This window comes from Oryzias latipes, chromosome 4 (assembly GCF_053564925.1).
Source record: "Oryzias latipes strain Hd-rR chromosome 4, Olatipes_Hd-rR_3.1".
NCBI classification, from domain to species: domain Eukaryota; kingdom Metazoa; phylum Chordata; class Actinopteri; order Beloniformes; family Adrianichthyidae; genus Oryzias; species Oryzias latipes.
The window spans coordinates 2658934-2682277 of NC_136240.1; the positions used below are offsets into that span (position 1 = coordinate 2658934).

General features: G+C 44.0%; 1 protein-coding gene across 4 annotated transcripts; it reads left to right on the forward strand.

The window, feature by feature from the left end:
• Nucleotides 1–286: 286 nt before the first annotated feature.
• Nucleotides 287–22545, forward strand: nek1 (NIMA-related kinase 1). Of its 4 annotated transcripts, XR_002873127.2 has the most exons (37): nucleotides 287–517; nucleotides 803–951; nucleotides 1054–1150; nucleotides 2492–2589; nucleotides 2687–2770; nucleotides 2847–2914; nucleotides 2988–3074; nucleotides 3420–3474; nucleotides 4645–4845; nucleotides 4931–5003; nucleotides 6671–6783; nucleotides 6912–6977; nucleotides 7136–7195; nucleotides 7268–7315; nucleotides 9968–10048; nucleotides 10120–10280; nucleotides 10348–10470; nucleotides 10547–10649; nucleotides 11887–11973; nucleotides 12707–12790; nucleotides 12856–12933; nucleotides 13044–13139; nucleotides 13216–13362; nucleotides 13433–13480; nucleotides 13550–13763; nucleotides 13844–13963; nucleotides 14046–14222; nucleotides 14766–14849; nucleotides 15085–15175; nucleotides 15311–15375; nucleotides 15458–15675; nucleotides 15972–16129; nucleotides 16320–16690; nucleotides 18591–18724; nucleotides 18807–18939; nucleotides 22013–22188; nucleotides 22264–22545. XR_002873127.2 is itself a non-coding variant. In XM_023953888.2 (36 exons), exons 2-36 carry the CDS (start codon nucleotides 835–837, stop codon nucleotides 22039–22041), a joined length of 3969 nt encoding a protein of 1322 aa, XP_023809656.1. In that variant the 5' UTR covers nucleotides 287–517; nucleotides 803–834; the 3' UTR covers nucleotides 22042–22545. The 4 variants fall into 4 exon arrangements, 2 of the variants coding, with proteins under 2 accessions (XP_023809656.1, XP_023809657.1); XM_023953888.2 differs by having other exon boundaries at nucleotides 22013–22545; XR_013655435.1 differs by lacking the exon at nucleotides 11887–11973 and having other exon boundaries at nucleotides 307–517.
• The last annotated feature ends 799 nt before the right edge of the window (nucleotides 22546–23344 follow it).

A 23344-nucleotide genomic window follows, 5' to 3' on the forward strand; every position in this document is an offset into this window, starting at 1 on the left:
AAAACTCTTTCTTTGCAAAGAAGAAGACAGAGGAAAGCACAACGGAATTATTTCTGTTTGCATGGACAACATTTTCTACTGAAGGTGTCCGTAAACATGTGTTCTGGTTGCTTTTTATCAATTATACATATAACTAAGATTAAATTTGATCTAATTAAAGGGATAAGTATACACTTAAGTGCACAAGAAGTAAATAACGTGGGTCTTTTCAGAAACGGTCTCATAACTGGCTCGTTCGGCGCTTTTCCGGTGTTCTTATTTTTGTCTATTTTGGGCTGCCATACCCAGTTGTTAAGACAAACGTCCACAGCAACAGATCCAGAGAGGAGGGAGGGAGGAAATCCAGAGAGGAGGCGGGAAATTGTCAAGGAAGATGATGAGAGTTAAAATGAACCAATCCCTGAACGGCTTCTTGAAGCTGACCAATCAGAATGCAGGAAGGGGATTGCTGTCAGGGCATATGTGGCTTTAGCACAAACCAGACGTTCGGCAAAATAGCAGCGGAAAAAGACTGATGGTAAGCTCATTTTCAGACGGTTTGTGACTTTGACTAAACTCTTGCTTGTTTAGATGTTTTAGTAAATGTTCTGAGTTGTTATGGGGCTTTTATTTAACGAACCCTTTTCATCTTCGTGGAGCCTCTGGTGAGGTTAGCCATGATCTGGCAGCTGCGTCTCTGTCTGTCCGCATCATCATCACCTGCTTCTCTGCACACTTAGGAAGAAATTCAGTATAATGAGCGAAATTTTGCTCTAAAATCGGAAGCTTTTAAGGCATAGAGTCGTTTCTGATGCCATTTCAGAGCCAGCATGTGGAGCAGGTCATTTCAGTGACATGGACAAGTACGAAAACGTGAAGCAGATCGGGGAGGGCTCCTTTGGGAAGGCCATCCTAGTCAACTCGAAAGAGGATGGACGCCAGTATGTCATTAAGGAGATTGGCATCTCTGGGGTAACCTCCTTTAAAAAGAAGAAGAAGAAGAAGAGTTGATTTCTATTAGCCTTAGCATGTGCTGTAGGCTGACTCTAATGACATCCATGTTGCTTTTGGCAGATGTCAACCAAAGAGAGGCGGGAGTCTCGGAAAGAGGTGTCTGTTCTCGCCAACATGAGTCACCCCAACATTGTCCAGTATAAGGAGTCATTTGAAGGTATGGACAGTTCAGAGATCACCTGATCATCTAAAGAGTCTAAGAGTTCTCGTGCCCTTTCTAGTGATGGAGGACATGTATAAAGAAAATGAAGCTTAAAATTGCATTTCTGAGTGTTTCTTTATTCAAGTCGTTGTGAATCAGGAGCAGATGCATGTGGAATAAGCTTGGGGCTGTGATGTAGCTGCTACAGGTGGCGAGCCACAAGCCCCCTGCTCCGCCCTATTCTGATGCTTGCTCAAAATTAGATCCGTTGAAGTCCCACCTGTGACAGACTGCCGACCTGTCCAGGGTGTCCCCTGCCTTCGCCCACAAGTGGCCGGGATAGGCTCCAGCAGCCCCGTGACCCCGAAAGGGATAAAACGGCAGAAGATGAATACATGAATAAATTCCCACTCCATTCATATTTTGATAAATTTTCAAAGTGTTCCCAGTGGTCTTTCAATTATGATTCTACAGTTTTGAGCCAAAGTCCAAAAATCTTTGTCGTCTTCCAGACAAAAGTTGTGCAGCGAGGTAAGAATTCATTCAAAATTCACCTCTGAGTTGTGGGCGGGACTGTTGGCGTGGAAGTAAGCCTCCGCTGATTTCCCAACAACCCTTTGTTTACACTCTCTCCTGCTACCTTACAGCCCCTCACGCCCCCAACCTAATGTTAGCGGTGCAACAAAAATGGCAGCGAAATCAGATCTGTCCATCTGTCCGGTTCTGATCCAGATTCCAGCTCAGACCAGGAAAACAGAGACGTTCATGGATCTGTTGGTCTGCAGGTGGATGATCAGAATGAAGCAGAGCAGGAAGCTGGTGGCCATTCAGTTTCTACATCACAATAAAAATAAAAGCTTTTTCAAATTTATTTTTTTATTTGCTCCTGATTCATAACGATTTGAAAAGACAAGCAATTCTAATTCTAAATTCTGTAATGTCCTCTATTGTGACAAAAATCTACAAGAACATGCTAAAAACACCAAAAACAGGATTTTCACTGGAGTGGCTCTTTAACGTTTTCCTTGTCTGAGCTGGAATCTGGGCTAAACTGTACGGCTGCATAGCTACGATATTGCTGCCAGTTTTGTTCCACCACTAATGTCATGTCAGGGGTGTGAGGGGCTGTAAGCCATCGGGAGAATGTGTAAACAGATGGATAATGGGAAATGGGGGCAGGTTTAATCCGCACCAGGGGTCCTGGTGAATTTCTAATGAACTCCTGCTGCTCTGCAGAAACTATGTTCTAGAAAACCGAATTTGGCTGAAAACTGCATATTTATAAATAAAAGACGTCTGGGAAAGCTGTGAAAACTTTAGATAACCGGCACAGTGTTGTTGTTTTGTGTTTTCCAGAGGGCGGTTGTTTGTACATTGTAATGGACTACTGTGAGGGCGGAGACCTGTTCAAGAAGATCAACTCTCAGAAAGGAGTGCTTTTCTCTGAAGACCAAGTAAAGCATGATTTGATTCTTTATTTTGATCAAATCAAGCCGTGGTCATCTCTGCCAGGAGCAATGCTGGTGCTGACCTGCTTCTCTCCCCTCAAAGATCTTGGACTGGTTTGTGCAGATTTGTTTGGCGCTCAAACACGTGCATGGTCGCAAGATTCTGCACAGGGACATCAAGTCACAGGTACTGCTTCCCTCATCCAGACCTCATTGTTTTAGCCAAAGCTCTACACTGTTCCCGTTTTTTCATGCGTGTGCAGAACATATTTCTGACCAAAGATGGGACGGTGCAGCTTGGAGACTTTGGGATTGCGAGGGTCCTGAACAGGTACATGTTCTGAACGGTTCTGCACCTACTAGAAACATACTAGACTTAAAGACGGCGCTTCTCTCTGTCATAGCACTGTAGAGCTGGCCAGGACTTGCATTGGAACGCCATATTACTTATCGCCAGAGATTTGTGAAAACAAACCATACAACAACAAAAGGTATGACTGTCTCCTTTTAACAGCAGGAGGTTTCTGTTTGTCCCAGCTGTCCATCATGACATCATGTGGCACAGAGGATGTTTGGCATCAGGTTAATGTCAGAACAGGGTGTCCTCTTTATTGATGAAATCTGATCATGTGCATCAGCATGAAAGAGATATTGATTTTCTGTGTCTGTTTTAGGTTTACATGTAATTTATTTCTTTTCATTTACAATGGGTGTAGTAAACTTAGCAAGTCTCCTTCTATTTGTTTTTCCAGATGAAATGTCCGTTTTTCTCATTGATGACGATGCCCTTGCTCACATTCTCTGCCCCATGTTTATGTTCTCTCATCCTTCCTCAGTGATATCTGGGCTCTCGGCTGTGTCCTGTATGAGATGTGCACCCTGAAGCATGCAGTGAGTACTAAAGCGGTGCATGATGGTCTTTTTGCCCGTGTGCTGAATAGACCTGCACAATTAATTGACAATGTGTTGTCATCGCGATATCCGCTTGTGTGATCCGGGTATTTACAAAAACGGCATAAAATGCGATAAATGCTTACTTTAAGTCAGGGGGTCCATACTTTTTACAGAGAGAGTCAGATTTGATGAGGGCCATTCAGCCTGACGTGCTGTGAACTATTTTAATTACATTAAATGCAAATAAACTAGTAATTTTACTGCATTGGTATACTTTTCATTTTTTCATAAAAAACACAAACGCACCTAAATACGCTTTACCAGAATGACCGTTAATGTGTGAATTTGCCAAATTTATGTTAGCCAACCACAATCAAAAAATCATACACAGTTTTGGGGAAATACTGGGGCTATTATTGATTTTATGATAGGACCCTGTGGGCCATTGGTAATCTAAAGGCAGCCTATGGGCTGGACTTTGGACATGCCTGCCTGAAATGCTCACCCACATACCAAAACATAGCAGCTTGAATTATTTAACAAATCAAATGGAGTCCCTAATTCATTTGACCAATCAGATGGAGCTCCTTTATGCTGGATGCCCATCTCCTTTATAGATGATGAGGATTTGGAGAAAAAGTAAGCTATGTTGACTTTTATCTAACTGAAACGGTTGCAGTGAAACGGAAATGCTGTTGTTTTTTATTCATGTATCAATACTCAATATCACTATGAGTTTAAAAGGAAAAAAATCCAGTATGGAAACATTTGAACAAACTTTTACAGGTTCAACATGACAAAAGTTCAAGTTTCCACTGGAGGCTGAGATTAGGCTGCACAATATACCGCACATTCTTTGACATGGCAATGGATGAGATGCAAAAGACGGTGGAAACTGCCATGAGTGGTTACCTTAAATGTTTACGCGCATGCTGAAAGAATATTACGGCAGCTTGGAGGTATTTAACGAGCCAAACAGAGCCTTTTATGTAAAATGCCCACCTCCTCTGCTTCTTGTTGCTATTTGTTCTTGGATCACATTTCAAACCGTCATGGCAATATGAATCACTAATATCGCAGGTCTGAAGTCTTCCTCTCATTGTGGCGCCCTGGCGGGGGAAGCCTTCACAGTCTGTGTGTGTGTTTGTTTGCTTGTTTTCTGTTTAGTTTGAGGCTGGAAACATGAAGAACTTGGTTCTCAAGATCATCCGGGGCTCGTACCCCCCTGTGTCAGTCCACTACTCCCCAGAGCTGCGCTCCCTCCTGGCTCAGCTGTTCAGGCGAAACCCCCGAGAGAGGCCGTCAGTCAGCAGCATCCTAGAAAAGCCCTTCCTGTCTTGTAGGATAGAGAAGTTTCTCCCCCCACAGGTATGTTTTCTGGTTTCTCAATGCTTTTTATGCGCATGAGTCTGATTAAATATCTGTAAAAACATTTGCTGTCTGTTTATTGCAGATAATTGCTCAGGAATTTCGCCATACTTTTATTCACAAACAGCCTAAAATGGTTGTGGCACAGGTGCCAACAGGTAAACCAACCATTTGCTCCAATCAGAACAATTTCGTTTTAGAGCTTTAGAAGTTCACTGAGAGTCGATGTTTGACAATAATCTACCGTGATGTCATTGGTGGATCATGAGGCTTGTGCCACCTCATGAGTTGACACACAATCGCTTCTCTTATTGCCTAAATGTCCGTATCTGGTGGGACAAATCAATTCAATTCAATTTAATTTAATTTATGTAGCCCAAGATTACAACAACAGTCGTTTCAATGGGCTTCGTAGTCAGTTTTCAGGAGTCGCACATGAAAGATCAGTTTGGTCTGTAATGTTCATTAGAAATATTTCAAATGTGAGAGACGGAATGGAAAAAGAATCCTGGAAATCCCTCTGTTTGATTTTTTTTTTTTTTTTTTTTTTATTTATTTGTATAGAGATGCAAAAATAGAAATATTTACTTCTAACAAACAGGCAAAAAGTCTGTTCTTCCCAGAAATGTGACTTCTGTAAGAAGTTCTACTGTCCTCCACTGATTACCTGAAATAATGTCACCTGTTTGAACTGGTTATCTGTTTAAAAGACACCTGTCCACACTCTTAAACAGTCCGACTGCAACTTTCCACCATGACCAAGACCAGAGAGCTGTCAAAGGACACCAGGGACTAGATTGTAGATCTGGACCAGACTGGAATGAACCAATCTACAATAGTAGGACAAGAGTAATAGCAATTATTAGAAAATGGAAGAAATACAAGATCACTGACATTCTCCCCCCATCTGGAGTTTCATGGATGATCTGACATGGTGGCACAAATGATCTAGAGAACGATGAGGAAACAGTCCAGAACTACACAGACAAACTGTCTAAAGTTCTGCAGAGACCATCTGGATGATCCAGAGGAAGATTTTGACAAGGTCATATGATCAGATGAGACTGAAATTGAACTCTTTGGTAGAAACGCTGCTGACTGTTTTTGGAGGGGGATGAATGCTGAGTTGCATCCAAAAAACATTATATTCACTGTGGCGCATGGGGGTGGAAACAGCATGATATGGGACCGTTTTTTTGCAATGGGGACAGGACGACTGATCTGTATTAAGGAAAGGATGGATGGAACCATGAATGGGGAAGGTTTGGACAGAAACCTCCTTCCATCAGTGAGAACATTGAGGTGGATCTTGCAGCATGACGACGATCCCAAACACATCGCCCAGGCAACACAGGAAAGGTTATGTAAAAAGCTTTTTAAGATTTTGGAGTGTTTTAGCCAGTCTCTGGACCTCAATCCAATAGAGAATCAGTGGAGGGAGTTGAAACTCTGTGTTGCCCAGCAACAGTCGCAAAACATCATAGCTGTAGAGGAGATCTGCGGGGAAGAATGGACCAAAATAGCAGCCACAGTGTAAAATTGGTGAAAAATTACAGAAGATCTTTGAACTCTGTCAATGACAACTAGGGTTACATGAAGTATTTAGGTGAACTTTTATTATAGACCAGATCTTTATTTATACAAATAAATTCTTTAGAAATCAAACAATGTGATTTTTCTGGATTCTTTTTTACATTCTGACTCTCATAGCCGAATTGTTTCTATTAAGAAGATTTCTGACCAAACTCATCTTTTTAGACTGCAGAATTGGTGACGGACAAATACTTTTCCCCCTCTGTACTACGTTTCTTTTTTTATACTGTAGCCCTAAAGATCACCAAACCAGCCTGCAAATACGGAGTGCCTTTAACCGTGAGGAAAGTTACCGATGGAGCCAGAAAGCCCTCAGACAGGAGGGCAGCTCTAAAACACAAACCAGTTTGTATTTTCTTCACTTCTTATGTTTTCAGCTAAATTGCATTTTTCTAGTTTAGTTTCTTCCTGTAAGATAAATGTTTTAAATGTGTCACTCGTGGTTTTTTTTTTTAATTGAATGTGTTGCTTAGGCACCTCTGCCAGCAGCCCACCTGAGAAGAGGGAGTCAGGTGGAGGAGGAGAGGAAAAAGCAGGAGGTACTTTTATCAGAGACTTCCACTCCTGTCTTTCTTTGTCCCTATGACTAGTATTATCAAGGTTCCCCTTCATTTGCTCTTTTTCTGGGTTCATCCCTGACACCAGACTTCCCCTTTCTGTCAGATCAGTGAAGAGGATTTCTTTTGTCTCATTGCAGGAAAACATGAAGAAGAAAAGGATGGAGCTGATGGAGAAGGACAGGAGACAGAGAGAGCAGGTTATTGCACTGTTTTCTTTCAGGAAAGCTTTTCCTAGTTGTTCCAGCCTTTCTGAAAAACGTGTCTTTCAGATGTTCATGCTGAAAGCAGAGCAAATGAAGAGATGTGAAAAAGAAAAGGTGAGCATTTCAGGAGCCATCTGCCTCTTTGTCTGTATTTCAAATGCAGTTGAATGCACTTATTTATTTATTTGGTTCCTATTTCCCCTCACTTGAACAATTACCCATGAACAGCTTAGTTTAACTGGATAAAATATACTTCAGTACATGAAGTTTTAAACCCAAATCCTTCTTGTTTTTTGGGTTGTTTTTTTTACGTGTTAGGTTTCATTCAGAAAGTGTATTCTTGCCTTTTTATCCAAATCCCCCAATGTACTTGTGTATCATGTATAAAAGGGCCTACAGCTCCACGGGGGCAGAAAAGGGCAGATATTAATCCTATTAGACCTGTCACAACCAAACACCGTTGGTAGACTTAAACCAGGGGCGTCCAAACCTTCAGCAGAGAGGGACAGGTGTGATGAGGTAAAATCTATGACAGCCAACCAACCAGGCTGCAGGATTAATGCAAGTAAACTATTGAATAAAAGTATAACTGCAGCCTGAGAGGGAGAAGATGAATGAATAAACCTGGATTTACATCAAGGAAAATAACAAACGGTTCTCTTGATCAGTAGTGCAAAGATCAGAGAAACAAATGTTTCCTCTCGTTGGGCCCTTTAGGTTCTGGAGGTCAAGCAGCTCTTTGTTCACGTTTGTGTCATTGTCTACTCCTCTCAAAGATCAGTAACTGAGAGGTGTCTAATGAAAAACTCTCCTTCCATTTCACATGAACTGTCTTTAATTCTCCGGACCACAGAGTTACAAGGCAGGCAAACTCCTATAACTCTCGCTTCTTCTTAGGACAAATGTTCTGCAGCACGTTCATCTGACAGTCATAAATTCATCGTTAGTGAAAGGTTTGCAGTGCTTGGCAGTCGATGTTTTACCTCGTAGCTCTTCTTTTGTGGTGCTTTCATTGGACTCACGGGTCCTTGTGGAAATCCAAAAATTAAAAGCCACTTTCCAGTTCATATTCTGCTCTGTTCAGTCTCGGTTCAAAATGGCCACAGTCTTTTGGGATTGGAGGTAAACACAGTTGTTTCATATTTCAAGCAAATAAACACTCCAATTTCCACGTGTCCTTGGACCACGCATGCCGCCGGCTCAGGCAGTAGAGCAGGTTGTCCAATAACTAGGGTTGGGCGATGTCCCTTAAATTGGCCGTTGACGATGTTTGCTGTCAACCATCGGGATGGACGATGACATCGTGGGGGGGGGGGGGGGGGGTATTTTTTACATTTTTCGTTCTTATATAACTGCTATTCGTTTTTTGCTTTTTTCATTTTATTTCCCTACTGATGACTAATCCGCGATGATCCAGTATAAACTGAGGGAGGTGACTTTAACAAAAAAAGTAACAAACAAAATAGAAGAGAAGTAGTCCGCTCCCGCACTTCCGGGGGAGTGCGGACTTACAGCTTTGTGTTTGATGGGAAGGGGGGGGGGGGGGGGGTACATGAGCGGTATGTGTGGGAGATTTAAGACTGCGATCCGTCCCGCAGCTCTAGGGGTACAAGCAACCGAACTCAGAACCGGGTCTAAAAGTGTGTGTCTGTGCACAGCTCGGATCGTCAGCACACACAGTGGTTTGAGCTTCAAAGCAGAAATGTCGCTCAGTCCTTAAAAAACATTTAAACAATCACGCGGATTTGTGTTTCCAGTCGTGTCCCGACTAAATAAAGGCTGATGTTATTCTTACATGTTTACGTGCAGCCAGCAAGCAGAACCACCCAAAGCTAATGTTGTTAGCCCGTGTTAGCATACTGCTAATCCTGGCTTCGTTCAGAAAAAGAACTGACCACACGGATTAAAATTCAAATGATGAGCGAACAGGTGTTTCATAATAACCGTAACATTATTAAAAGCACGTTTAGAAGATCATCTCGTATTTTACCGAGCTGACATGTCAATGTATATAGCCGCTCGGCGCTGTTTAACAATGTTTTGTATTGAACTGTTACATACAATAAAGTTTGAAAAAAAAAGCCGCTCGGCGGAGTTTATATCCTTCCGTTTTTCAAACCCTACTGCGCATGTGCGAATGGTTTATTCCGATGGAAAGTGTGACCTTAGTGAACGTTTTTATATTCTGAAAACATTTTTCTGGGCCCATGTACACGGTTGGATTCTAATCCAACCATTGATCCCATCAAGATATTTTGTACATGTAACCGCGGCTTATGGTGTCGACGCGCAACGTGGCGGGGGCATGGCATCACGATGGTGGTCTCTCCATCGGGATGTCAGTCACCCATCACGATGGACGATAATATCGTCCATCGGCACAACCCTACCAATAACCAAAGGGTTGGCGGTTCAATTCCTGCTCCCCCCATTTAACTGTCGTTGTGTCCTTGGGGGACACTTCATCCTCCAGTGCAGCTCCAGTGCAGTGTGAATGTGTACGAATGTCGGAGGGGCCGTAGGCGCCAACTGGCAGCCACGCCTCTGTGGCTAACGTTAGTGGTTCAATAAAAATGGCCCCAGGGCAGCTGAGGCTACATCAGTAGTTACCCTCACCAGGTATGAATGAATAATGGACACATTGGAAGCGCAGATAAAATCCAATCCATTATTATTATTTGACCCGTGGGCTGGACTTTGGACGTGCCGGATTTAACTATAAGCTCTAGAGAAAACTGATGAAATCCTGCCTGTGATTTCCCTCAGATCACCAGAATAAATCAAGCCAGAGAACAAGGCTGGAAGCACATCCTGACTTCAAGTGGAGGCAGCAGCCCAGAGAGAAAGGTAGTTCCACCCTTCAGATGTGTTTCTTTTCAGACTAAAGCTGGTCACTGCTGACAAGCTTTTGTATTCAGTGTTTTGTGAGAGCTGTGAAGCGGGCTGCTGGGGCTGCCTCTCCTGCTCCCGCCTCCAGCAAGAGCCCCCCCGAACAAAGCCACCCTGCCTTGGACCAAACGGCCAAACCCCAGCATAAAGATGCCAGCTGGCTCTCTGCGGGACCGCGCAGTCCCCTCCGGTATGACCGCGTCCTTTAATGGGAAACATCACAGAACTCTTAGTGTCGGGTCTCTGCTGTGTTTCAGAGGTGAACCGGCTGCAGCAGGTCCGGTTCTGCCCAGCACCTCTTCCAGGCGCTTCAACCACAGTGCAATCAAGAGGGAGCTTCAGAGGCTGCAGTGCGTCTCCAAACACGTGCACATTAGCCGGTGAGTGGATCAGTCCACGACGGATCTGAAGGAAACTGGAGAAGACGAGCTGCTGTAATGTGGGGTAATGTTTCAGGCAGCGGGGTCAGATGGCGGCTGAGCGAGCCTTTCAGGTTGAAGAGTTCTTGCAGAGGAAGCGGGAGGCCATGCTCAACAAAGTCCGTGCTGAGGGCCAGCTGGTGAGAGGCTCTGCTTTCTCTGCACTCACTCCAAAACGCCCTTCTGTTCAAAGCGCTGGAGCGGCTAGCGCTCCTGCAGGACTAAAGCAAAGACCAACAGTTGTGTTACAGATTGTAAATCTACACTCATGAAAAAGCTAATATTGTAAAATGAATACTGAATCAAGGAGCTGAGAAAAGCCGTCTCGTCTGTTTGGGTTCAGCTCTAATGGGAAAACCAAGTCTTTTCTGAGCCATAAGGCATCTTATCATGAAGCTCTGCCCAACTGTCTGCTGTTTCTCCTTTTACCTCTGCAAGTCTTAACCCACTCTTTCAGTTATGTAAAATCAGCAAAAACAGGTTATGCATCTAGAATTTTTGATGATTTGCTTGGTTTAACATGTGAAGCATCAGTTCAGCCATATTTTTGAACATGCAGAGGCAAACACAGGCAGCTACACCTGTACGGTCATTATCTGGAACTAATGCAGTTTATCCAGACCGAGGATAGAAATGGTAAATGTTTACATAACCATATGCATATATCTAGACAGGGAACACATGAAATACTGAACAGGTAGAAAAAAACATTTGTCCTGAGCTCCAGGCTTGTTTTTGGGTCAATTTTGGTCTGCCACAAAAACACACATACATTATGTGTGTTTGTGTGTTTTTTGTGTGGGTGTACTCTTAGCTCAGCCTGGAGTCCAGGACAAATGATTTTACCTGATTTGAGATTGGGTAATAAAATAAAATGACTGAATAGTTCATCAAGTTGTACTTTATCCCGCGGTCCGGAGGTAGTAGCGTTAAGGGTCATGCCCAAGGGCCTTCACTGGGTGATGTTAATTGCTTGCCATTAATTCGGCCATTTGATCATTTGATTCGTTCATCTCCAGGAATCAAACCCTGGTTTCCTGCGTGGTAGTCTTTCACCTTACCAACCGAACTGCTATAAAATACCAGTTTGGGGATGTTCTTTATGAGGAATGAACATTATAATACACTATAAAATCTTCTATCCAAATCACGTAGTTTTAGCTAACGTTAACGCTAACTGCCATTCTTTATAAATCTGCTGCATTATAATTAATGAGACATGCTAAAATGTAATCAGCCCAAACAAGAAAAGGCTTTTGATTCAGCATGTACTCACATTAGCTTTGGGGAGCTTCACTCATATGTGGCCCCAGCTTGTGACTTTGGTGGCAGCTGGATTCAAGTTTCTAAAATCTGGTTAAATTAAACGATAAACAGGGAGCGCATCAAAACCTGGCTGCGATCAATGGAAGCCGGTCCAGTGGAGTTGGATGCAGGCGACCTAAAGTCAACAAGGAGGAGGAGGTAGGAGTGCAGAGATGCCCAGACTCAGTCTCACTCACCGCATGTCTGGCTTTGCAAACCTCATCTGTCTGCTATGCCCACAGGTAGATCCACCGGTGTCACGCTCTCCACTTGTGAAATGTTCCCAGTAACCATCATTCCAGTTATTTTTTTCCCCTTAAAGCCCCACTCAGATTGTCTTTTTGTGGGTGGGACTGTAGACGCAGAGCAATCCCACCCCTCTTCCTGTCACCCAAAAGTGAGAACTTTCTGTTGACATGCTCTCCTGCTAGCTTACAGCCCCTCACACCTCCAAGCTAACATTGGTGGTGCAACAGAAATGGCAGCAATATCAGATCTGTCCCTCCGTCCAGTTCTGATCCAGATTCCAGCTCAGACCAGGAAAACACAGACGTTCATGGATCTGTTGGTCTGCATCAGAATGGAGCAGAGCAGGGAGCTCGTGGCCCTCCAAGCATATTTTCTACACCCATGAAACAACATTTTTTTCTGATCCTGATTCACAGCGATTTAAATAAACACTCAGAAATGCAGTTTTGCATGTTAAAAACACAACTTCACTGAGTGGGGCTTTAACTATTCGAATATAATTTGACCTTTGTTTCTTTCATTTGTGTTTTTGTTTAATCCCTCTGAATGGTTTTAGCGTGCTAACTGAGCTTTGCATGCATTTGTCCTTTCATCTTCTTTCTTTTTCTCTCTGAGTTTGTCGTATTTGCGCTTCTGTTCTCAGGAATACCTGACCAGACTTCGGCAGATCCGCTTGCAGAACTTCAACGAGCGTCAGCAGATCAAAGCTCGACTCCGAGGAGAGAAGGTAAATTCCCTCATTAGAACGGGTTGGCGGGGGCTCTGAAGTTTGACCACTGATGCCCTTTTCAGTATGACAGCGATGGCTCAGATAGCCAAGAGGCCAACGAGGAGGCGGAGCTTAGGAGAAAGAAGATAGAAGCTTTAAAAGTGAGTCTGCAAGAACATCAGATTGTAATCTTCTGGCTTGTTATATAACCCTGGTCACACATGGTCTGTTGGACTCCTTTTCCATCTCGTCGTACTTGTGTGCGCGTCAGGCCCAGGCGAACGCCCGAGCCGCCGTACTGAAAGAGCAGCTGGAGAAGAAGAGGCAAGAAGCACACGAGAGAGAAAAGAGAGCCTGGGAGGACCATGTAAGCCTCCATTCTTCTGTCAATAGACATGCAAAGCCTGGATGTCCCTCTTAAAGCACAAATTGGGTTGTGAAAGCTTGCATCCAAAGGGTTGAAGGAGGGCCTGGCAGGAGGAGGTGCAGCCGTCTCATCCACCTCTGACTCCGAGGCTCCAGCCCCGCCTGCATCCAACCCATCCAGCCCAGCTATCTCTATGACAGCCGCCCTGAAGAACATTGGAGCGGTCGGTGTTTCCCATCTGACTTGAACTGTTTGGTTTGACAGCTGTAGCAGGTCAACGTGTGCTTTTACAGATCACCTCCCCAAAGGAAACCATCAGTGACCCGGCTGCAGCAATCCAGGTTCGTTTCTATGCTTTTCCCCACAAGCCGCCTGCCTGAAGTGAAGATGACAGCTTTTTCATTCAACAGAGCCAGAAAACGCTGATTCTGCAAAGACTCAACCAAAACCTGAAGCCCCAGAGCCCGGGGGGGGGGTCTGCTCCAGCCCCTTCAGAACCAGGCCCAGCCGTCCAGCAGAACCCGCCCTCCTCAAACGGAGACCGCAGGAAGTGGGAGGCGGCCGAGCTCCCTGTACTTCCTTTATCTGAACAAACGTCAAAGGAGACGTGTCCTGCAGTACAAGGTAAGTTCAGGCTCCATGACAAACAGCTTCTTTCTTCTTCACAAAAGAACATGATTCCCTCTCCAACATTCCCGGTTCAGCCTCCTCTCCAGAAGACAGACCTGCTCCTGGTGGGGACCGGAGGAGGTGGGACGCCGGTCTTCCTCTGGTCGTTCCTGCAGCTCAGCAGACCTTGGAGGAGACGTGCTTTACACTCATTGGTCAGGCTCTTCTCTCGTCACGGCTCCTCTAAAGTCTGCAGCTGCAGAGACTCTCATCTGTGCTTCCTGTGTGCTGAGACAGATCACACTGTGGGGGATGTCATACAGATGGGGGGGCTGCTGGAAGATGTTCCCAGGGAGGAGTGGGGGGCCAGTCCAGTGGGGCAGGTGCTGACAGTGCTTCAGGAGGCGGAGCCTCAACCCCTCAGCCAGCAGATGGCGTCTTCCACCATGAATGAGGATGGGCCGTCTGGCTGTGGTTGGTTGAGTTTTGTTTTTTACTGCACTGTTCTCTCGTTTATCGCGGGGGTGCGTTCCATTAATGTCCCGCAAAAGAGGAAATATACAAAGTAGGACTACAGACGTTAAAGGCAGTAAAACTCCTCACTGCACATGTTATACACTTCTCTCAGACAGACATGAACACTCTCAAAGTCCAGGATTATAGAATGAAAACAAAGATCTGATCACGATGGAAGGTTTGTGTATTCCTGGCAAACTGCTGCGTCTCTGTACAGGAGACATGGCGTGGAAGAAACTGATTAACAAGAACAACAGCCAATCAGAAAACAAATGTAATATAAAAATTTGAATTGGATGATACTTTATTAATCCCACAGTGTGCCAAGATGTGCTGAATCTGCAAAAGGGCAAGATCCCGAAAGATGAGCCGCAATATATCAAGGAAACAGTATTTCAAAAACGTAAAGGTCGACTCGCTTCGATCTTTGAAAGGAAGGATTATTGAGCTACACTTTTCTGACATACTTGACAGATGTTTGTTTTGTCTGATGATCCTCAGATAAGCCTGACCCGGCTGAAGAATTAACGTCTTCTGAGGACCAGAGCGTGGCTGAAGAAACCCCCAACCTCCATGAGTCTCAGGGTCAGAACGGTTCTAAGATCATCAGTAAAATCATTTGAATGACCCACCCAGGAGAATCCTGTTCCTGGTGTTTTTAACATGCTCCTGCAGGACTTTTCTCAGGATGTAGGACACCTAAAATAAAATAAAGCTCCAAATTGTATTTCTAAATATTTCTTTATTCAAATAGTTGTGAATCAGGAGCAGAGTGGGACAATAACATGGAAGCAGTCTAACGCACTCCCCATTCCTCCAGGTCCAGTCGACCTGGAGTGTGTGGTTCTGGAGGAGGGTCCTAAACCGGCGTCCTCTTCTCCTGTTGATGTGCAGCAAGCATGGCAGCACAGGTGAACATTGGGGCTTCTTTCCATTTGAAGCCACTTGCTGCTTTGATATGAACTTGTGACTTTTACAACAGCAACAAAGTTGATGATCTCAGCAGAAAACCAAAGAGTTTTAACTGAACTCGGATTCCCCTTTAGGCCGCTTGATGCTGTTTCAAGGCCCACCGACATGATGGAGACAGAGAAAACCCCCGAACCGTCTGGTGAGATGAAGCAGAGCCGTGCCATCTTCTCTCTCTGTCGTTGTAATCTTCATGAAATCCTCCCCTCCTCTGCTCACCGTAGCTTCACTGCAGCAGGAGGAGCCTCTGTTCGTGAAGTTCTGCTCCCCGGTCCACCGACGCACTGCCGCCTTAGCAGTCCTCTCTCCTCAGTCCTCCATGGACGAGTCCTCCTCCTCGCTGGCCTCTCGCTCCCGATCCGTGTCCCCCCTGCGCTCCAAGCAGCAGAACGCCCTCCTCATTGGTCTGTCCACTGGCATGTTCGATGCCAACAACCCCAAGGTGATGAGGGGCGCTTTGAACGTGTTAAACAGCACAGGGACACCCTCAGCAAGTCCCTGCTGGGGGGGCACTCGTGCATTATTGTCTTCATAATGGATAACTTCAGGAGCTTCAGTCATGTTAACACTGACTTCTGTCAAACTTTGGCTGAGTTAAACTTTTTAAAATCCCACATGTTCTCATTTAGAGTGAAAAAGGGTCTAAGTGAGAAACGGGTTTTTTTCTAAGAAATATTGTTTAGAAACCAGTCACTCTGACTGAAACATGACTGAGGCGTGTCTTCTTGACGTGCTCAGATGCTGCGGACGTGTTCTCTGCCAGACCTCGGCCGACTCTTCAGCCCTCAGCGGGAGGGGGCTGCGACCAGCACGGCGGATGCTGTCCCGGAAAACAACCTGGAGCTTGAAGACTTGGAGGATGCGGCTAAAGAGGAGGAGCAGTCAGAAGCTGAAGAGTGAGGCATCTCCAGACGATGAAACACCTGATGTTGTTCAGTTATTTACATTTACAAAGCAAGGGCTCACTTCAAACATGAATGACATTTAGAAAGAATGACTTTAAAAACACTAGCATTGAAAAGCTCAGTCTGTGTTTGAAGCTTGTGTTGTTGAAAGCTGAGTGATGAGGTGGGCTCTGCTCTGTAGCGCGTATGAAGACGAGGACCTGCAGGACATCCGGGCCTCCATGGAGAGGCTGCTGCAGGAAGAGGCGGAAGAGGCGGTCATGGCTGCTGGAGACCTGAACGGAAACCCAGCAGGAGACGCCGAGCAGGAGCTTTTTAGCAGGCAGCCTCCAGAGATGCATCCCAACAATCAGATGGCTGTAGATGATGAGGAGGAGGATGACGATGATGATGAAGAAGGGGATGATGATGATGAGGAAGAGGCGGACGAGGAGGATGAGGAATGCTCTAATGGCAGTCCTGGTGATGAGGAGGCAGGAGAGTTGCTGTCTAACGGAATGGGAGAAGAGCGCTGCAGAAATAACAAGCAGCTGAATGAAGAGTGGCATTCAGGTAGGAGGCTTCACTTTAAGACTCATGAAGCTGCTTCATCCCACTTCTCTGAGGACAAACATCTATGGATGGACTGAGATGTGTGGTACAGTGCAGGGGTGGACTGATTTGTTTGTACTTTTTGGCGTTTTCTATGTGGCTGTTTTGGCTCAGGGACAGCCGTGCCTCTGTCTCCAGCGTGTCCCGCCCGTGACCTCCTCTGATTGGTTCTGCAAACCACACACTCAGTCCTCTGCATGTCACGACTAGAGCTGTTAACGTGTCAATAACGCGTTCACAAATGTTTTTTAACGCTTGTTTAAAAATGAATGTTTGTCCTCAAAGGGCTGCCCTGCCCCCCCCCCCCCATGCTCACCCCCAACATGAAGGGGGCTTCAAAAGTTATTGCCAGCCAGTGCGAATGAGAAAAGATGCCATCTTTGGAAGGAAGGAGCTTCAGACTTCCCCAGACCGTCTTCAAACTCAACTGTGTGTCCTGAACCCTCGTTGGCTTCAGGACATGAACTCTATGAATCTAGAATCAGGGGGCGGAGCTTCCAGCAGGAAGTGGAAGTTATGAGGATGTATATCAGACATTGGGATGTCCTCCCACATACGCCATAGGCACAAGCTCCTCCCCACGTCATCGTCGACATCGACGGACTGCTAAAGAAGAAGAAGATCAGACATTGTGAACATACATATCTGTAATTCATTCTATTTGACTTCCAGCTCTAAAAAAAGGTCGTCACCACTGCAGCCTTCCCTTTTAGACTCACAAGTGGTTCATTGTAGGGTTTTGTACGGTGGCCCTGAAGGGCAAATCACATCATTAAATCACTCAATGCTAAAACAAATGAAAGATCACAACAACAAGTTGAAAGAACAAAAAAGAAGTGATAAGAAAATATTTTAGAAATCAAAACAATATTCCAAAAAAAAGGGTTCCAAATAAATAAATAAATAAAAAATCACAATTTAACAAAAATGAAACAAAATGTAAAATGAAACATTTTGGAAAGCAAAAGTAATTTCTAGAAATGAAGATGAAATGTTAAAAATGTAACGTATGAGAAACTGGATCAGGTGGGTATCAGGGGACGTCACTGATTGGATGATGATGTTTGTTCACCTTTTTGGCGGGAAGTTCTTTGTCATGGCGATATCTTCCATCAGAGGAGATTTCTTTAAGCTTCTGGCCACGCCCACTGCACACGTTTGCTGATTGTTTAATCAGCTGTTTGCCAGTTCAGGTAAAACCTTCTTCTGCGTTCCCTCGTCTTCACAAATGCCATCATCCTTTTTGGGTTGCTTACTTTGTTTCATTTTTTAACATTTCATTATGATTTCTAGAAATGACTTTTGTTTTTAGAAATCGTTTTTATGTTTCTGTAAATTTGTGTTGATTTCCAAAATGTGATGTTATTTTTTTATAATCATTTGTTTTACATTTTTAATTGTCCTTGTGATCTTTAACCTGTTTTGGTGTTGAGTGATTTATGTGATTGGCACTTCAGGGCCACCGTAGTTTGTTCCCGATGCTTTCTTAGTGCAGTCGTAACAGAAGCAAGACATTTCGGGGAGTTGAAGGCCTGGATTTCAGTGAGGGTGGAGACTCCTCAGAAGGACATGAGCAGGTTTTCCCGCCTCTGCGTATGCGGCGGATACCTCGGCTCGTGTTCCTGATGGGGTGGGACGCGCTGTGCACAGCATTGCCCCACAGTTTGAACAGGCCCATCATGGCAGAGTTTACAGTTTGGGAACTGTGTGGTCTCAGAGTCGTTCTCGACCTGTAAAATGATCATGTAAACATGTTTGTTTGGGAAAACTAAAGGTCGCTCATGTAATCTGATTACCCAGAGTCCTACCCTCTTAACTCTGAGCCAGTGGTTTACGGATGGGATTTTCTGCTCCACTATAGATGGCAGTGAGGAGGACCAGGGGGGGGCGTCTGAGCATCACGACAGCATCTTCAGTCGGCTGGAAGAGCTGCGCTTCGACCTGGAGCAGCAGATGGGTTTTGAGAAGTTCATTGAAGCCTACAATAAGATCAAGGTTGGGAATTATTCATGACCTTCCTGTAATATGTTGATTTGATGCCAAGCGACTCAACAGACGCCTTTTTTCTTTCTCCAAGGCTATTCATGAGGATGAAGATGAAAATATAGAGCTGGGCTCCAGTTTGGTTTTGAGCATACTTGGAACAAAGCACCAGCATCTGTACCCCAACATCCTCCACCTAGTGATGGCAGACGGTGCTTACCAGGAAGGTGAGTGTGTGTTTGCTTCCCAAAACGCTGCAGATCAGTCCAAAATCCCACTTTTTGTTTGGATCTTTCATCGGTTAGCTGACGATCTTTGGGTCTGTTTCCTCTGATGTCTTGTTTCTTCACATGTAACCCTTGGTCTATCCTAGGCACTTTAATATGGGGAGTCGGGTCATCTAGACCCACTAGACCAGGGGTCACCAACCTTTTTGAGACTGAGGGCTATTTCATGGGCACTTAGTGGTATGAGGTGCCCCCCCCCCCCCACACACACAAATACAATTTGAGGACGTCCTTGTGTGTGCCCTATTTTTATTTGCTCATTTTACACAAAAACATGCATGAATTTCCTAGACTCGTACTAGAGGGGGGGTCAAACTCTGTTGCAGAGGGGGCCTAAATCCAAAAGACTCTTTAGGTTGCGGGCCAAACAAGATAAACATTTATTGAACACACTTTTAAACCTTTAACACTTTAACTTAATTTTAACTTTTTAAACATAAATGTGAATAAAAACAGACAAGAATATTAATCCAGAATAATAAATATATTCTATCAAAATTATGCAAATATGAACAAACAAAGCCAGGAAATATTAATAATTAGAAATAATAAATCAAATTATTCTGTTTTCTTTGCTCTTTTGTCATTTTCTTAGAGCTGAACTCCTGACATCATTTTTAGCACTAAGTTCATTTCTGCTTGGTGTGTGATGTTCTGTGTGTGTCTCTGGTCCTGTGTGTGTTTTTGTGAAACGTATCAGAGGGATTTGATTATTTAAAAACTTGTTATTGTGAAAATCATGTTTAGGTCTCATAAAACATTAAAAACTAAATCACAGAACTCATCACTGGGATTACTCCAAAAATATTTGGCATTTTCCTAATTTTGTGCAACATCAACATCCTTAATACTTTCATAAACAAATGATCTATAGTTTATTTATGGTCTAGAAAAGTGCAGCTGTTTCCCAGCCTACATTACCTGCTGTCTTTATTTATACGTTACTATCACCAACTAAACAACCGTATTAAAAATGTCCGCAATAGTTAGAGAAGAAGGACATTATTAGAATGAGCTGAGTCATTTAAGCCACGTCATGATCCAGGTGTTGCGCAATGGTCACCATGCGCTGTTTTACCTCACAACCTGCACCCACTACCCCTCCTCTTCTCCTCCTCACACACACTCACCTCTTTCTCAAAGGTGGGAGCGCCGATTTGCAAGTTTCAGGCCGTTCCATACTCTGCCATGTATTTCATGATAGCAGAACTAAAGTTACACAATTACTAATAGCAAGCACTGAATCAACACCCTCTAATATCCAGGCCGGTACCGTTGCGCCCAAGTCTTAATTCACTATCCTCTTACTTAGTAGTGGCCCCACTGTACATGTCCAGACCTGCCACCCGTGCCCCATGCTAAGCCCAACCCCGGTTTGTTGAGAACGCCAGTCACATAAGTTAGTGGACAATCATATCTGTCCGTTTTTTTTAACACACCCACCACCAGCCAAACAGCCTTAAGCTCACTTCTGCTCACAGCTCCCTCACTTATGGTGAGCGATTTAACACAACCAAGATTCCCCACTTCCCATGAGTTTTAAAAGCTGAAGGCGGGGCTAGCTCCCAGATCGCCACAATAGACTTATTTCCTATATGAGCAGTGCTATTTTTGGAGCATTCCCGTTAAATGATATTTACCTTGCCAATCATTTTTTACATTCTCGCTTTAACTGGGACAGTGGTCTTTGTGTCTTTTGTGGAAATGACCTAGAAACTGTGGAACATCTTTTCTTTGAAGTTTTTCATGTAAAAGAGTTTTGGTCTTCTTTTCATAATTGGCTCAAATCCAAAAACATCATCATTAACCCTTTAAATTGGAATACAATTAAAATTCGATTACAATTAATTCACAAAAATCTGGACTTTCTGATTAATGCACTGATTGTAATATCAAAGAATTTTATTCAAACTTGTAAATTCTTAAAGGTGAAACCTCACATTAATGGATTACTAAACCGTCTCAACCTATTCTCTAAATCTTTACATTACATGAATCATAAGAATGCCCAAACATTATGTAATTTATTTGATCTATTTCAACTTTTGTAATAGACCCTTATTTTCATTGATTATTTTTTTAAGTTACATTTGTTTTCATATGTTTTTTTGTCTACATTTATCTCAGAATTGATATTGTTGACATTGACGTACACGCCATAATTGTTTGATTATTGTTAATTATTGCTTCAATTTAAAAAAAAAAAAAAAAGAAAGGGTGCACTCCCTGCGGGCTCCACAAGGGGTGCGCCCACGAGCACAGGGTTGGCGACCCCTGCACTAGACAGAGCTCTGAACCTTTTTTCTTCAATGATTTGTGATCTTCACTGGTGTCCATGGATTACATGAAATCTTTCCACCTTTATCCACCTTTGTCATGGTAGGGAGAACACGTCAATGGAAGGGGGGGGTCAACTGGACCCCATAAGATAGCACAAGGGATAAAGACCCACTCAGATGAAAGTGCTGCTCTTGTAGCCATTTTGGAGGACATGCTTAGGGAAAATTAAGCATATTCTTTCTTTATTCAAATACTCAGGAGCAGATGAAAAAGGTTTGTAGTGTGACGTAGAAAATACTCTGGGTGGTCCTCAAACTCTCCGCTCTGCTCCATTCTGATCATCCACTGTCAGACCAACAGATCCATGAAGGTCTCTGTTTTCCTGGTCTGAGCTGGAATCTGGATCAGAACTGGACGGATGGATAGCTCCAATTCTGCTCGCTATATTTGTTGCACCACTTTTGTCAGCTTGGGGGTGTGAGGGGCTGTAAGCTAGCAGGAGAGAGTGTAAACAAAGGGATGATGAATATTTTGTTTTTCTCCAACAAAATAGGGATTTACCAAAACGCTCTCGTCCTTTGACTGCAGTAAATATGTGTTTAGGTTTTGTGTAAAAATGATTCAGAAATGCACTCTCTAAAACTTTCTGTATTTGATCTGTTTTTAAAGTTACCCGAGTTTAGCAGAAGGTTTCCATCAGGGGAGAGAACGTTCTGGATGTTCTGTCTTTCAGACAACGATGAAGAATGTTTTGGAGAGTGAAGCTGCTCGCCGCTGTGGACGCCTCATGTCTTCCTACCAGTCTGTCCAGAGGGATCTATGCATGACATGTGGCAGCCTCACACTTGCATGATGTTCACTGCACTTCCACAGACTGTGTTTGACTTCAGGACGAGCACCGTTTCCCTGGTAACCCTAGTTTATTTGTAGCGTCTGGGACGGTCTGGTGAGGGCCGTGTTCATGTCCCGTTTTTCTGTGCTTAGGGTTTGGTTTTATGACACGCTCAGTCATTCACAGAGAAACCTCCCCATACAAGAACCAGGATCTACTCAAAAACCAAGGAACCTCCTTTTGTTACCAGAGTTTTCACCAGACCAGGGCTGAGATTGACTGACTGCATTTTTCACATTTTTACTGTTTCTGTAGCAGAGTGTGAGCCCAGCTGATTCAATCAATATTTCTTTGAATAGATGCTGCCAAGATTTCTTATTTATTTTAAATTCAGGATTGTAAACATTTGTATGGAATAAAGAAATAAAGAAAAATTGAAGGTATTTTTGTTTTGGTTTTGGGTAAACTTGTGTATTGATGGAGTTGACACCAGAATCTTCACTTCAAAGTTATAAATAAGCTTTGAATGTAATTTCTGAGAATATTTTTTAAAGTGATGGCAGACATTCAGCCTGGCAACTTGCAGGTTTGTGGTTTTGTTCATACTGCCCATCTGATGCTCCACATCAGATGGGCAGTATGGCGAAGCAGCAAGCTTGGACATCCTAAATCTAATGATATTTTTCTGATTTTCATCTAGACAATAATAGATCGGTCATTCTTGCTTTTATTTTCCCCTCTGGAATGAATGTGGGTCACAGTGACACGGAAGTAGCAGCAGAAAGCGGTTTTTGCAGCAGTATGGATGGAGAGTGAACCAGGTTGTGGTTTTATTCCAACCTACACACAGACTAAGATTTAGACAAACTGTTTGACTCATTGGTCCATGTTTCAAAACTGGATCGCTTGTAAACAAGCCGCCGCGGCGCAGTAAGCGAACTGTTGACAGTTTGCATTGAGCAATTCAGTCCACGGTCCCGGTACAGTAAGATCCGGGTGGCGTTTGCTGTAAAGCACACAGGGCTTGTCGAGCCATAGCTGGTCGCGACACCCCGCTGTGGGGGGTATGCACCTGGGGGGTGTTCCAGAAGGTAGGTTATGAGTTACCACGGTAAGTTTGAGGCTAAGGTAGCGGATAACCTCAGCTTTCGGTTCCAGAAATGGAGGTATGTTTCAGGGTATGTCAAGTTGCCATAGCAACTCATGCTCTGAACATAACCTGGTCTGGAGTAG

Coding starts and splice junctions, on each gene's coding strand:
- nek1 (XM_023953888.2), top strand. CDS start 835: ATGGACAAGTACGAAAACGTGAAGCAGATCGGGGAGGGCTCCTTTGGG. Junction 952..1,053: donor AGGAGATTGGCATCTCTGGG/GTAACCTCCTTT, acceptor TGCTTTTGGCAG/ATGTCAACCAAAGAGAGGCG. Junction 14,223..14,765: donor GGATGGGCCGTCTGGCTGTG/GTTGGTTGAGTT, acceptor GATGATCCTCAG/ATAAGCCTGACCCGGCTGAA.